General features: G+C 40.0%; 1 protein-coding gene across 1 annotated transcript in view; it reads left to right on the top strand.

Moving 5' to 3' along the window:
* Positions 1–7,820, top strand: part of wnt6b (wingless-type MMTV integration site family, member 6b) — a 31,740-nt gene extending 23,920 nt beyond the window's left edge. The window contains exons 3-4 of the mRNA XM_057336701.1: positions 3,302–3,606; positions 5,791–7,820. Of these exons, the coding sequence (XP_057192684.1) occupies positions 3,302–3,606; positions 5,791–6,252 (767 nt within the window). The 3' untranslated portion in view covers positions 6,253–7,820. The remainder of the gene's footprint in view (positions 1–3,301; positions 3,607–5,790) is intronic.
* Positions 7,821–14,661: the final 6,841 nt, after the last annotated feature.

The following is a 14,661-nucleotide window of genomic DNA, read 5'->3' on the forward strand; positions in this document are numbered from 1 at the left end:
GGCCGCGATGCTGCTGGAGCAGAGTCCTTTAGAAAGGAGGGAAACAGCAGCAATGCCAGTGGTTCTGGGATGAGAAGAGCGATCCCCGACCATACGAGGAAACCCGGAAGCCGTGGCCGTCGAGGCAGCGATCTGCAGGTAGAGGGTAAGGAGAACACCGTGCAGACCTCGAATAGCACTGGAGCCTATGTAGAAAAACTAACGTACTGACACAAGACAGAAACAAGCAGAGATTTAAATAGAACAGAGAGTGCTAGCGGAATCGGGAACAGGTGTGGAAGGATTAGCAAAAGTGAAACCCGGTGTGAGGAAAAAAGAGTAACGAGGGAGCGGGGAAAACATTTGCGGACTCAGAACACATGGGTGGCTGTCACAACAACCCATGTGTTCAACAAAAACCAAAACACAGACGAAACAGACAAAACAAGCAGGTGATCAGACCCGAGACCTGACAACCTACCATCACAGTTTAAGCTAAAAGCTCCAACTCCATCTGGCCAGCAGCAGTGATGCTATAGGACTCGAAAAATTAATCCAGCTTTCTATCCAACTCTACAGATGTATTCTCCTTAGCCTCGCCAACCACAGTCCGCCAACCATAGTTCGTGCACACACCAGCCCCAGAACCGTCCGAAGAGCCCATGGAGATGAGTGGCACCCACTTGTCTTGCCTCCCACAGAGCAGAGGAGGAGAGTGAGCTGTCAACTTGCAAGTGCTTACTACCAAGAGGAAATACGTCTTCTCATCCTGGAGCAGGCCACCACTAAAGTCATCCTGTGTCGTGTGTGGCTTATTCAGCATCAACCTGAAATCCGGTGGAGCTCCGGGGAAATCCTCAAGTGGGGTTGTCAGTGCCTATCCTCCTGTTTTCCGTCACTCCTCATTATCCACACTCAAAAACTGAGCTGTCTCCATACCCGAGTGTTACAGCACATTCCAAGACCTCTTCTGTTCAGCCCGGGCGACCCAGCTACCTCCACATAGACCATGGGACTGCGCGATCGATCTCAAGGAGGGTGAGCCAGTACCCCATGGAAAGATCTATCCTCTGTCTATCCCCGAACAGACAGCCATGGAGGAGTACATCACCGAAGCCCTCAAGCAATGATACATCCGTCCCTCTCGGTCCCCTGCCGCATTGAGCTTCTCCTTCATGGCCAAGAAGAACGGCCGTTTAAGACCTTGTATTGACTATCAAGCACTCAGCAAAATTACTGTCAAATTTTGCTATCCGCTTCCCCTCGTCCAAGCAGCACTACAACAGCTAAGAGGTGCGTGCATCTTCACCAAGTTGGACCTCTGCAGCACTTACAATCTGGTGCATATAAAGAAGGATGATGAGTGGAAGACGGCTCTTGTGACCCCCACGGGTCATTATGAGTACCTTGTGATGCCATATGTATTGGTTAATGCTCCTTCTGTGTTCCAAGTGCTTGTATATATTGACGATATTCTGATCTACTCTTCAAATCCCCATGATCATTAGCGCCACGTTGCGTAGGTCTTACAATGCCTGCGAGAGCACCCCCTCTACCTCAAAGCTGGAAAATGCTGGAAAATTCATCAACCCACCATTCAGTTCCTTGGTTACAATATCTCCAAAGAAGGCATTACCATGGACGAGGGGAAGGTGGCAGCCATACGCAACTGGCCAATACCCGCAACTGTTAAAGATCTTCAATGCTTCCTGGGTTTCGCCAACTTTTACAGACGCTTCATAAAGAACTTCAGCTCCATAGTCCTTCCTCTCACAGACCTCCTCCGCAAAAAAAATGGAATCCCTGTCCTGGTCTCCCTTGGCCACCAACGCCTTCAACCAGCTTAAGAAGAAGTTCTCCTCAGCACTGCTCCTCAGGCATCCCGACCCATCACAACCCTTCATCGTCGAGGTAGACAACTACTCTTCTGGTGTAGGAGCGATGCTCTCACAGCGGCAGGGAGATCCCCTGGTACTAAAGAGGCAGAAACTAATTATGATATCCGCAACAGAGAACTGCTCACGATCAAGCTCACACTGGAGGAATGGAGGCATTGGCTGGATGGCACACAACATCCCTTTCTGTTTACACGGATCACAAAAACCTGCAATTCTTCAAGAAAGCTGTTAGCCTGCCTCCGGGTTAACCCCAAACCAGTGCGTACTTGGCTATCAGCCACCTCTGTTTCCCTGATCAGGGGAACCGTCTGAGGTACCCGCCACTCCGCTAGTTCCGGGAAAGCGAGAGAGTCTGGGACGACGCTCACCATCATCTGCAGAGAGCCATCAGACGTCAGAAGATCCTGGCCGATGCTAGATGGAAGGAGACACTGCAGTACCGACCTGGACAGATGGTGTGGCTCTCCACGAAAGACATCCGGCTCAAACTACCATGCCGCAAGTTAAGTCCCAGATTCATTGGCCCCTTCCCCATAACCCGGCAAATCAATCCTGTGACTTACCTCCTCAAGCTCCCTCCCTACTACTGCATTCACCCATCTTTTCACGTTTCACTATTAAAACTCTACCACCTGCCTCTCATCATCCCGCTCATCAGCACCAGCATAAAGACACTCTGCCAACACTCAGTCATCGTCTGGTCTCACTTGCATATACAGACTCAAACCTGTCATACTCACCTTGTTACCTACCTGGAAAATCCCTCGTCGAAAGTCTTCAGTCTGATCATTTTCCTCATCCGTCTTTAGTGTCTTCTTTTGTGTGTTCGTGAGAGTCTTCTTCTGGTCCCATCATCCTCACCTTACACATATATTCAGATATCAGTATCACTCACCTGCATTCTGTCTGTTTTGTGTGAATAAAGCATTTCTTAAGTTACTTACCATCTGCCTTCTGAGTGTTCTGTTAAAGTTGTACCTTAATGCGCACATTTTTCTACCCTAAGGACCTATTGTGTACCAGTTAAATGTTAGGAGTACAACATATTTAACTCTACCTTTAAAGGTACACAATAACTCTTTGGGGTACAATAATGTACCCCAAAATGTATAACATGTATTATTTGTATACCTGTAAAGGTACAAAAAGGAACATAGGGTACCACCCCAGTGACAGAAAAGCTACAGTTAGTGTATAATTGCCTGCATATTATTGTTTGTATCTGCTTTGTAAGATTTCGTATGGCTCAACGCAGCAGTTCTCTGGTTGTGGGTGAGCTGTGTATCTCACCATAGAAATAGCCATGCAGCTGTGAGATATCTTAAGTGCCTTGATTATCAGAGTCCAGTATAACCCAGTCTGCTTGTCATCAGTAAGAGGCTCTTTCTATGATGTCACTGGTGTTTGTGTGTGTGCCTTAACAGACATCCGAGAGACGGCGTTTGTGTACGCCATCACTGCAGCGGGCGTCACGCATGCTGTTACCCAGGCCTGCAGCATGGGGGAGCTGCTGCAGTGCGGCTGCGAGGCCACGCGGACCAGAGGGCCACCACCCCGTTTAGGCAGTATCGGCCCGACGGAAGGGGTGAAGTGGGAGTGGGGGGGCTGCGGGGATGACGTGGAGTTTGGCTACGAGAAATCCAAGCAGTTCATGGACACCAGGCGGAGGAAGGGCAAGAGCGACATTCGCACACTGATAGATCTTCACAATAATGAAGCTGGACGATTGGTATGGTATTTTGTGTCATCTTAATGCAAAAAGCTATGACGTTGCCTTGGAATTATAAGGTCTGACGTTTTTGTCAAAATTGAATTATTCATGTAGTCTTTTCTTAATTCTTATTCTTATTCCTTTCTTACTTTTTTGATAACTTATTTTAGAAAACAAAAATGTCTTATATACGTAGTCAAATGGAATGCAAAACTTTGAAGCTCAATATCTTTAAACTGCTTAGAATGTTGAGAGAACCTTATAATTCCAAGGCGCCAATGAGTATTCTACACAAATGATAAATTATGACCTATTTTATTATAAGCCAAAAGAAAATCATAAAACCATAGTTTGCAAACCATTTTAATTCTGAATGAAACAAGATATACAATATTTTTTTCTTATTAAATATCACAGTTTTATTTTACCTTTGGAAATTGATTGTATTCCATACAAAAATAGAGTAACCTGAATGCAAGTTTGCTAAAAATATCCATTTTCTAAACAGCTTTTTAGCTATTAGTTTACAAGTAAACTGAGAAAAAAGAGCAAACGTTTTGATTAAAGCATATATTTTTTATAAAATAAATCATTCAAATCAAGACATGCATCATTAAAATAATGGGGTCATGTTGGCTTGAATGTACCTGTTGCCCTCATGTTCCAATGCAGGTCTGCAATGGATGATTGTTTTTTCATGTTCCTTATGAGATATCACGGTAGATGGATCTTTTTCGCATCAATGCATGAATGTTTCAAGCACATCCGTGTACTGTTTTGCCTGTACAAACCTTCAGAGTTAGTCAAGCTCAAATGAGCAGATGGTGCACTTCAAAAGCCAGTGCATAGAAGAGCTTGGATATGTTATGAAATTATATTTGGCAGAGGCTGGAGAACACAGTAGACTAAGCTGAGACTGGTTTGCAAACGTCATCACCACTCTGAATCTTACCTCATTTACCTCACTGACTGATTAGACTAATAGTTAAAGCGGATGTAACATGCTATTTCATACATTTTGACTTATTTACACTGTTAAACGTGCTGGCTTCTCAAGCTTAATATGGTCAACTTGTAAAAAACGAGTTGTGCGTATGACGTAATATTTCTGTGCTCGATTCACTCCGTAGAAGTTTCAGAAAGTTTTTTTCGAACATGGATTCATGTTTCGTAACTAGGGTTCTTAGTCCCTTATTGGACTATTCTCCCAGAAAAGTACGCCCACGCATTATCCAGCTGTGTTTGTTTGCTCACTGCATTTCGGTGATAAATGTTATATAAACGGACAAACGGTGGATATAACGCTGGATTTGGAGATCGTTTGAAACTGATAGATGGCACAGTCCCAGCGCTAAAAGATGCCGGAAGGAGTCAAACTAAGTCATGTTTGTGCATAATGTAAACAACATGAACTTATAGTGAATCAACAGTTATGCAGGGATAATGCGATTATGTATTATGCACGCCTCCTAATCGTACAGCTGTATCTGTCTTTTATAAATTTGATCAAACTAAATACTCTTTGAAGATACAAAGTATGCAATACTACTCTATAGGTACTCAAGATTAATATGATATTGGCAGAAACTGGGTGTGTTACCTCATCTTTAAAATGTGTAGCTTTTATCAACATTAAAATACTTACGCACAGTTAAAAACTTAGATGCTACATTTGTGTTTGAATCATATGCAACTACTGCTATTCTTTATATTAGTCTTTGTATTATTGTATTGTTATTCTGTACCCTTTAGATGGTTCCCCTCAAGAAATCACAAGAAGAAAATTTCAAATCCTCAAATCCTCACATTATCTATTCCCCACAATGTCAATAGTGCTTTGAGGTCACTGCCTCATAGCCTCAGGTTTTGTAAACATAGGGTCAGTAACAGGTAAATTGCCATTAAGGTTTGACAGACACTTGATTTTTCTCGGTCAATGATTACGTGAAAAGTTAACTCTTTTGAAATGCCCCCGCAGTGACTTGTCTGGAATTAAAGAGGGAAAAAATGTTAATGAGGTATTTATCAGATGTTAATTCAAACAGGTATAGAACTGTACCAATCTCTGTTTTCATGCTCCTGTATTGGCTTTCGGGCAGCCGGAGGCTACAGAGAAGAGAGGGAGTGAAAGACGAGGGTAAATTCCTTCTAAATAGCTTCTCCTTTTATCTCACTCGACTATCTTTGTGTCTTGAACTGCAGGCGGTGAAGAATTATATGAGAACTGAGTGCAAGTGTCACGGGCTGTCTGGCTCTTGCACTCTTCGGACCTGCTGGAAGAAAATGCCTCACTTCCGTGAGGTGGGTGACCGATTGCTCGAACGCTTCAATGGGGCCTCCAAAGTGATGGGTGGGAACGATGGGAAGACCCTCATCCCAGTGGGTCAAAACATCAAACCTCCGGACAAGCAGGATCTCATCTACTCGGCAGAGTCTCCGGACTTCTGCCTGCCCAACAGAAAGACGGGGTCCCTGGGCACGCGGGGCCGAATGTGCAACAGCACGGCTCTGGACGTAAGCGGATGTGACCTCCTCTGTTGCGAGAGGGGTCACCGGGAAGAAACTGTGGTTCTGGAGGAAAACTGTCTCTGCCGTTTCCACTGGTGTTGCGTAGTGCAGTGTAAAAAGTGCTCGGTCAGGAAGGAACTGAGTTTGTGTCACTAACCCAAAGCCCTTGTTCCAGAGAAGTCCAAAAATCTCCTGGAAGTTGTGCTTGAACACTGACTCAAACAAGATTCTTGGAAATCTAGGTTGACTCTGGGTTGACTCCAGATTGACTCTAGATTGTATCGCACATGCATAAACACTTAAAACACTGAGGCTTTGGAAAAGATTGTACGAGCGTTTGAATGCCTTGAACCACTTGGGGTTCTTCGACTGTAGAGACGAGACATTTCCAAATTCCTATCAGCAAAGTGAAGTGGGCTTTGTGTATCAGTTTTCTTATAGATCAGCCTTATATATTTTCTCAGTTGATTGCTATAAGTGGTTACATCCACTTTTAGAGGGAACACACACTCTTTGCATGAAGCCACTTCCGTCTCAAGAAGAAATAAGAGAAGCACAGAAACATGATTTCTAAATGTGCAATGGCAAATGTTGTGCTTGCTCTGTACTGTCCGAAATGACAGAAACATTAAGCAAAGGATATTTGTTTTAGCGATCTGAAATAATGGACGTCTTCTGGATAAAATAATCGAAGACTCTTATTTATAAGCATTTTATGACTACTTTTAGCGAATTGACTAATGTCCTGTCGTTTGCTATCGAAAGCACTTTGAACATGAGAACTTTAAACAGAAAGAGTAAAGGTACAGAAGCAAATGCAGGAGAAACAACATTAAATAGCCTTTATGTGTCTAATGTTTGTCATATATTTAATCTACAGGGCTTTAATGCACTTTTACTGATACCACTCTTGTTCGTCTGTTTCCTCGCGAGTAAAACATATTTTCAGTGGTTTGTTTCAGTTTTGGTTGCTTGTTCTTAGATTAAAGAGTTCTTGCATATTGTATATGCTCTGAAATGCCTGCTCAAACACTGCTCAACACAACAGATCATTAACCATATTCATCACTGAGATCTACAAGTGAATTTACATTGTTTTATCACACGGAATATTGCTGTGTTTCTGGAGGGTTAGCATGTACTGTGATATGGATTCTGTGGTATCTGTCATCAAAACACTGCCTGTTCATAAAGAGGCCATTTCAGGACTCATCTTGTTTAATATATTCAGTGTCACACAAATGCATTACAGTGTGTTTGCAGTCTGTATAGATAATAAAACCAGAAAACAGAAATAAAGAATGCAGTTTCACCTTATAAGGGTCAGCCATGAGACTTTCATCAAGTGTTAATCTCAAACACGCCTTCCTTTTGTGTGGAATGTATTGCATTTTTTGGAAAATACATTTGGATGGTATCATCCAAACAGCATTCACATGCGTTTGTAAAAGGAGCATAATAAAAATAATGTAAATGAAAATGTACATTGAAAAGTAACGGTTTATCCAGTAAAGTGTTTTTTAAAAAACACAGGGTCGTATTTATCTTTGGACTGTTTCAAACTTTAGGTGAAAAGTGAAAATGTGGTGGAAAATTTGAACTTTCCATCAAATCAACAGTTTATAAAGTCATCTTGCATTAATTCATATTTAAGTTAATTTAGATAAAAAAAATAAACAGACTGGAATTGAGAAGTCCTTATTACAGCTGCTCATTACTCAATAAAAAACACAAAAGTTTTTTTTCTGTTATCCTTTCATCTCTTTTATGATTTTTTAATTTTATATTACAAAATACCACATCTGATAGATAAAACTACACAGATTTTAAATTGACAAACAATGATTTTTTTAAAATAATTTAATTGATAAATGTGTTTTACAAAATGTGATATTACACCTACTTAAACCTTTACACATTTTGTTTTGACAGACACAAGAATCTTTCAATAGTTTGAATCAATAGTCTCCTTACCCGTTTTCCTGAATGGCAACTGAATGTTATAACTCTCACATGAAGTTTTGACTAGGTGACATGATCCAATTTCAGGCTGAGATATTTATACAGACAGCCTAATGAAGCTTATGTCAGACTTTTCTGTCATTGACTTTAAACAAATCATATGAATGTTATTGTACATGCTTCGTTCCACATGAGGTCAAGGCTCAGTACATCTCGATTTCTCACTAGGGCAATTTCAGAGATTTCTTTTGCACCTCACAGATTCAAGTGTATCGTTTTGCCACTCTGCAGAAAAAAAATGTTGTTTTTGTTATTTACGCAGTTGGAAAAGACTCCCTTTGTATTAGCATGAGTCCTGCAAGTCGGCACATGTTCATATTTTCCAGGAATTTGGGCTGCGTAGCCAACAGTGTTGAAGATAGAGGAGAAGATGGAGACAGGGAATGTGCCAGGAGCATTGAAAAGTAAGAGAGAGACGCAATGATAGACAAAAAGACAACAGCAGAGTCATGGACAGTCAATAGATTTATAGAAGTGATGAGATGATGACAAATAGATGATATTGTAATAATCTAAAATCATCAAAATTGTTACGCTTATATGTTCAGTAGAGTTTAAACTTGATCTCACATTGTTTGGAGAGGTAATCGGACTATGTGTTTGCACTCAGAGTTGAAGAAGACCATCACCCAATCACAAACATTGATTTGATGTCATCATGACATATTACCCTTGCATGCCCACTATTGGTTGTTTTACTTAATGAAGAAAGACATTTTTTATTAATTTTGTGACATCAAAAAGGGAAATTCATCCACAAATAAAACGTATGCCATCATCCACTTACCAAGAAGTTTAATCTGATTGAATGATTTTCCTTCTTTATTCACACAAAAGGACATGCTATACAGAATGTGAACCACTCTTCACTTACGCTTTATTTAAAAATAATAAAAGCATCAACATTTTTCCAAATTTATCCACTTGCTTTCTTCCGAAGAATGGCCTACTTTTTTAAAAATTGCTTTAAAGTCTAAAATAATACATTTATGATTCAACTTTTGTGCCCTCATGTTCTGTGGTAATGTAGGATTTATATGAGTACATAGTAAAAAGTCATACAGTCAACTATAAGTATGTTGTCGTAAAAAGCCAGTAGGGATGCACAGAAAGGAAGTAGTTTATGTACTGTATGTGTGTATACAGTTGCATGTGTGTGGTAGATAACCTGAGCGAATGTCACCAGTAATGTAATACCACCGCAAGTCTCCCATGTTCTGACAACCAGTCTTTGTCTAAATAGAGACGCTTACTTTGGGAAGACATACGGTACTCATAAAAGTCTACCTGTGAATAAAGACTCGGAGGCCTTGCATGAGATTTTACAGTATCTGGTAATCATTCTAATTACAACTTAGGCTGTGTCAGACCGTTTGGCGAGTCTGTGTGGTGCATGATGGGATTGAAGAATGATAGTTATGCGTCCTGCTACAGGGCAGGGAAGTTCAGCAGCTCAGAGGAGAGCTGACACAACCTCATCTCTCCTAACGGCTCTGCTCAGTAAATAACACAATTACCTGCACCATTTCTTTTTGTGGATATAAGGAGTCTCAGTGGGTTATTAACCTCCCAAGTCAGGAGTTTAATGCTGATAAAATCTACACAGCAAAGCTGACTCACATACCAGTTTTGTCTCTTTTTGGGCAGACTTTAGTAATCCCTGAAAAGTGAAGAGATCCAAGCAACGTCCTAAGCCTGTGCAATAAACGATGTTGTTTGCGTGCTCTCCACACTGGAATTGCCAGATGGAAATCGAGCCTCTGTCCTCAGTTAGATCAGGATTGCCTTTTCAAAATGGGCCTGCAAAGTGTTTATGGATTTGTGGTTTGCAGGCATGAAGTCTCAAAGGAGGACACCAAGCCATGCACGCATACACGCTCATTCGAGCACACTTTCTGCTGCTAAACACAAGATGGAGCTGTTTGAACAGGGAGGTCTCATTTCACGGCTTTATGCTTCACAGTCAACTCTTTAGATATTGTTTAACCACTGAATAACAGGTCATTCAGTCTCTTTGTACTGATCAGCCTATCAGTAGCTGCATTAAAAAGCTAAAAAGAGTTCAAGTGTTAGTTCACCCAAAAAATTCCATTCACTTGCATTGGTGTTGTGCCTATACCATAGAAGTGAATGGGGGCCAGTGCTGTTCAGTTACAGCTTTCTTCAAAATATCTGCTTTTGTGTTCTGCAGAAAAAAAGAAAGTCATAAAGGTTTGAAATGACAAGAGGGTGAGTTTTTTTTAATTCATTCGTAAATACTGTAGTTGTCCAAGACAATAACATTAAACAATGAACATTATTTTATACAGGGACAAATCCTGATACTGCAAGACAAGTTACAAAACATGACAACAAAAATAGAAGACAGTAAATAAACCACGAAAATGGTCAAAACATTGCAATAATTATCCCTATTGCATGCTGAGAGGACTGGGGCACAAAACCATGTTTTTACCATATTTATAAATTAAAAATAATGCAACTCACCTGCCGAGTCAGATGGTTGAAAGAAAACAAATCACAGTGTAGCATAACGAAAATGTTGCATTGTGATGCATAATTTCTATGAAAACCAAGAAAATAAAAGCACTGTAGAGTTTACAGAATAAAGATGCAGAAAGCCAAGTGCCAAAAAAGAAAACCAAAAAAGACGTATAGACTATAACGTATAATGTGAGAGAGTGTTTTCTATTCAGTGCAGACCAAAAGGATTCAGTTAGTTACGAGCAGAAAGCGACAGCACCTCTCACAGTCATATGAGATTAGTACTGACGGTTAGCAGCTTGAGTCAAGTAGGGGAGAAACCCTGGCCGGGCCGGTGGTCTCTGTGGGTAGAGATTTGTAGCACATTCCTGGAGAAAAGATGGAAGAACTGATGCAGAGCTGGATGAAAGAGATCATAGATTACTATGGTGTCCCAGAATTTAATTTTTGTCTTGTAGAGGGAATGTACTAATGGAAGCCTGCATCTGGTATCCAGTCTTTAGTCTTTTAGCATCAGTTCTACTTTGCCAGACGGTGATTTCAGGGTATTTGTAAAATGTCTGCATTCAAGCAGACCAGAAGCTACAGTTTAATTTCTAAAAAGAAATTTTAATTTGGGCATGATGTACTGTCTGTGCTGAAGTCTTTAGTTTGTTGGACCGCAATCCTTTTGGATTGATTAAATGTATTTGTGCAGAGCATCATGGGAGGTTAAATCACGAAATCTTGGTGCAAGGTCAGAACAGTTTCACTGTGTCCAGCTGTTTTTAGCGAATGTCCTCTGAATAACTCTTCGTCTGTTATCTGCGCCATCTAAACAACTACAATTCACAGGTGAAACATCTCCCACAGTTTTTATACTCGTTTACTCTACATTCCCCCCTCTCGCCCTCTCTTTGTCTTGCATTGTCAGTTTTTTTCTCTCTCTCCAGAAACCACCAGCATGCCGAAATAATTTTGGAATTGAGGTTTCATACTTCTCTGGATAAACGGTTTGCTCATGAATGAATAACAGAAGCAGGCATCTGTGCAGAAACAGGGATCTGTGCCCCAGCACAAGAGGAAATCCCATGTGACGACCCACACAATAGACGATACTTTGAGTTGAGTGTGTGCACATACTCTGTATACATTGGGTTCATAAATCTAAGATTAACTAGAAAATTAACAGAATTTGTGGATTTTTTTGGATTGTGAAAACCAAAGAAACGATATCAAGTAAATTTGGAAAATAATATACAAGATTCTTACCTCAGGCTCACAAATCAAACAAATCAAAACAATTTCTCTATATAATCTAAAAAACCTTTTCCATTCAACACTAACAAATTATGAAAAACATATTAGGTCACACTTCAGTATAGGGGGCAATTCTCGCTTTAACAAACCATTAACTACAACTTTTTCCTCAATAAACTCTTCATTTGTTGCTTATTAATAGTTAGTAAGGTAGTTGTTAGGTTTAGGTATTGGGTAGGATTAGGGATGTAGAGTATGGTCATGCAGAATATGTGCTTTATAAGTACTAATAAACAGCCAATATGCCAATAATAGGCATGCTAATAATAACTAGTTAACAGTGAGAATTGCCCCCTACCAAGTATTAAGTATTACCAAATATTGTATATTTTTCAGTCAACTTTTTACTCACATTATTCTTTTTATAAAATAATTTGTGGAAGGAATGTAAAATATAGTTTCCTGTTTGTGATTATTATCAAGAATGCCATGCAGTTCAAATACACAAAATAATGGCGCACTGCCATCCACCCTGAGCATATTTCTGTCAAATAGCACAAATGTTCTTATCTCTTATAAAGTACAGTAGTCTGCTCCACATAGGCTACCTCTGTATACTCTTATTACGCGGAACGTTGGAATGTTCGATTCTGATTGGCCAGCCGCAACATTCGCAGGTTTCCCAGATAACAACCTCTCAAAACTAATAACACACGGTAACCCGGATGCAGCTAATCACTGTGACATGTTTTTTTGACAATTTAAATATAAATATGTCTTTCAATAACACATATGACATTATATTTACAAATGATTAAACCAAATTGCCTGTTCGTGACTTTTGAACAACGTTTCTTATCTTAAAACCAAAAGTAAACGTATTTTCCTCACGGAAAAGTCTGCATTCAGTAAAAATGAGTTAATAAAATATTTAATTTCCAGTTTTTTTTCTCATGTGGCAAGTAACAGTGTAATAAGCGGGATAATGTACAAGCAGCCGGCTGTTATCGCGAAATAATCCCCTCCAGTGTGATACAAGACCCGACGCAAACACTGTCGGGGCTTATTTCTGCGATAACAACCGGCTGCCTGTACATTATCCCTTACATGCCATCTGCCGCAGTGACCCAAACATTTTCCAAGCACCATGTAAAACAAGCAAACGCGTGTAATTCTGCTCAATTAGTGATACCGAACAGTAAGCCAAGCGCTTAGGAAAACAAGCAAACGCTTGGCTGTTTTTCAATAGATGTGGCTTAGCCAACTCAGCAGCCGGTCAAGTACCTGATACCAGGAATGCCAATATAAACCAAAACTGGTGACTCACATGACACTGTGGTGCATAAAACTCATAGAAAGAGAGTAGAGCTTAAGGTTTGACTGCTTATGAATTAATTGCACATCACTATTCATAAACAGGTTCTGTTGCAATCTGCATAAATCTGCCCTGGCCTATGATGTGGTTTTTAATCAGGATTTCTCTATTAAAATCACGTATAATATGAATACGGTCATTACGAGTTCATTACGATCAAACAAAACACAGATTTCACATATGCCAGTAAATATTTGTATAATCAGTAAACTATAAGCCATTAGCAATTACATCTGCAGTGATAGCGATGTTTATTCTTAAGGAATCATGTTCAGCTGTTAAAATGAATATTTAAGTTTCTTAATTAGTTACAGGTTTCTGTCAAAGGAAAGACTTCCTGTTGTGCTGTTTCAAAGTGCGTTTGTATGTTCTTAAGTCAAACAACTAGTGTACATTACAAATAACCACTAATGCCACACTGCTAGTGAACAATTTCACAAACAATGGAACTGTGATCTAAACAGACCGCATCGTTCCACGGCCTATGAAGATCTTTTGCGGCCAATTTAAGACATCTCTTAAACAGCACAAGACCCTCTTTGTTTGGGTTGCTAAGAAAGTCAACAACAAAACTTCTCTAATCCCCCAAATGTTTTGACCCGACACAATGAACATTTAATTGATTAAAATGATTTCCATATCCACAGACCAACAAGAAGATCAGAGGGCAACCGAACTTGGGAGCTGCTCACGCTGTGCTGTTTCGTAAATGCTTTACATTAAATGTGTCTTTGAGGGTTCACTGTTGGGGTCTTATGATCCAATAACTACACAATTAAACCAATCACCTTGATTTGTTTCTGTGGTTTCTGTACAAAAACTAATTTATCCACAGATGTGTCACTGCTTCATGGCAGGGGGTTAAACTGTCCAATTGTTAAACTCCTATTATTTTTCTCTTGTAGCAGTTAATTTATCATTTCATTTGTCATGGAGCTCTTTCATTGCAATACAAATGTAATATGGGATGGGTTCATCTCTAATGCTGTGGTTCTTTTTAAAACGTGCTCTCTAAAAACAAGCAAATAGTGAAAAAAATAGTAGCTGTAATAATGTAAATTAACTGAAATTTGGTAAAAAACGACTTTTTATATTTTATTTTATTGAATTTTTTCATGTGATCATTGCACACTGCAAAAAGGGTGTTCTCCTTTAAAAATGTTCCTTGTTGTAAAACATTCAGAATATAGAGAGGGGGGCCAAACAGCTTTGGTCCACATTCTTTTATTCTTTATTTGTGTGACATATAATATCTCTGTGTTGTCGCAGCCTACATCAACCATAAATATTTGCTCAGAAAAGTTCTGAAACTAACAGACTGTGAATAATTCGAATGTCCCTGGTGGGGCCATTTGGACAAGGACAAGCTATTACCATGTACAACGCCATTTCGCCAAGGCAAAGTGCACACTACTCTCAGCACACCTCTCTATCGTGGGAAATTT

This window comes from Triplophysa rosa, linkage group LG6, assembly GCF_024868665.1.
Source record: "Triplophysa rosa linkage group LG6, Trosa_1v2, whole genome shotgun sequence".
In the NCBI taxonomy this organism is placed as follows: Eukaryota; Metazoa; Chordata; class Actinopteri; order Cypriniformes; family Nemacheilidae; genus Triplophysa; species Triplophysa rosa.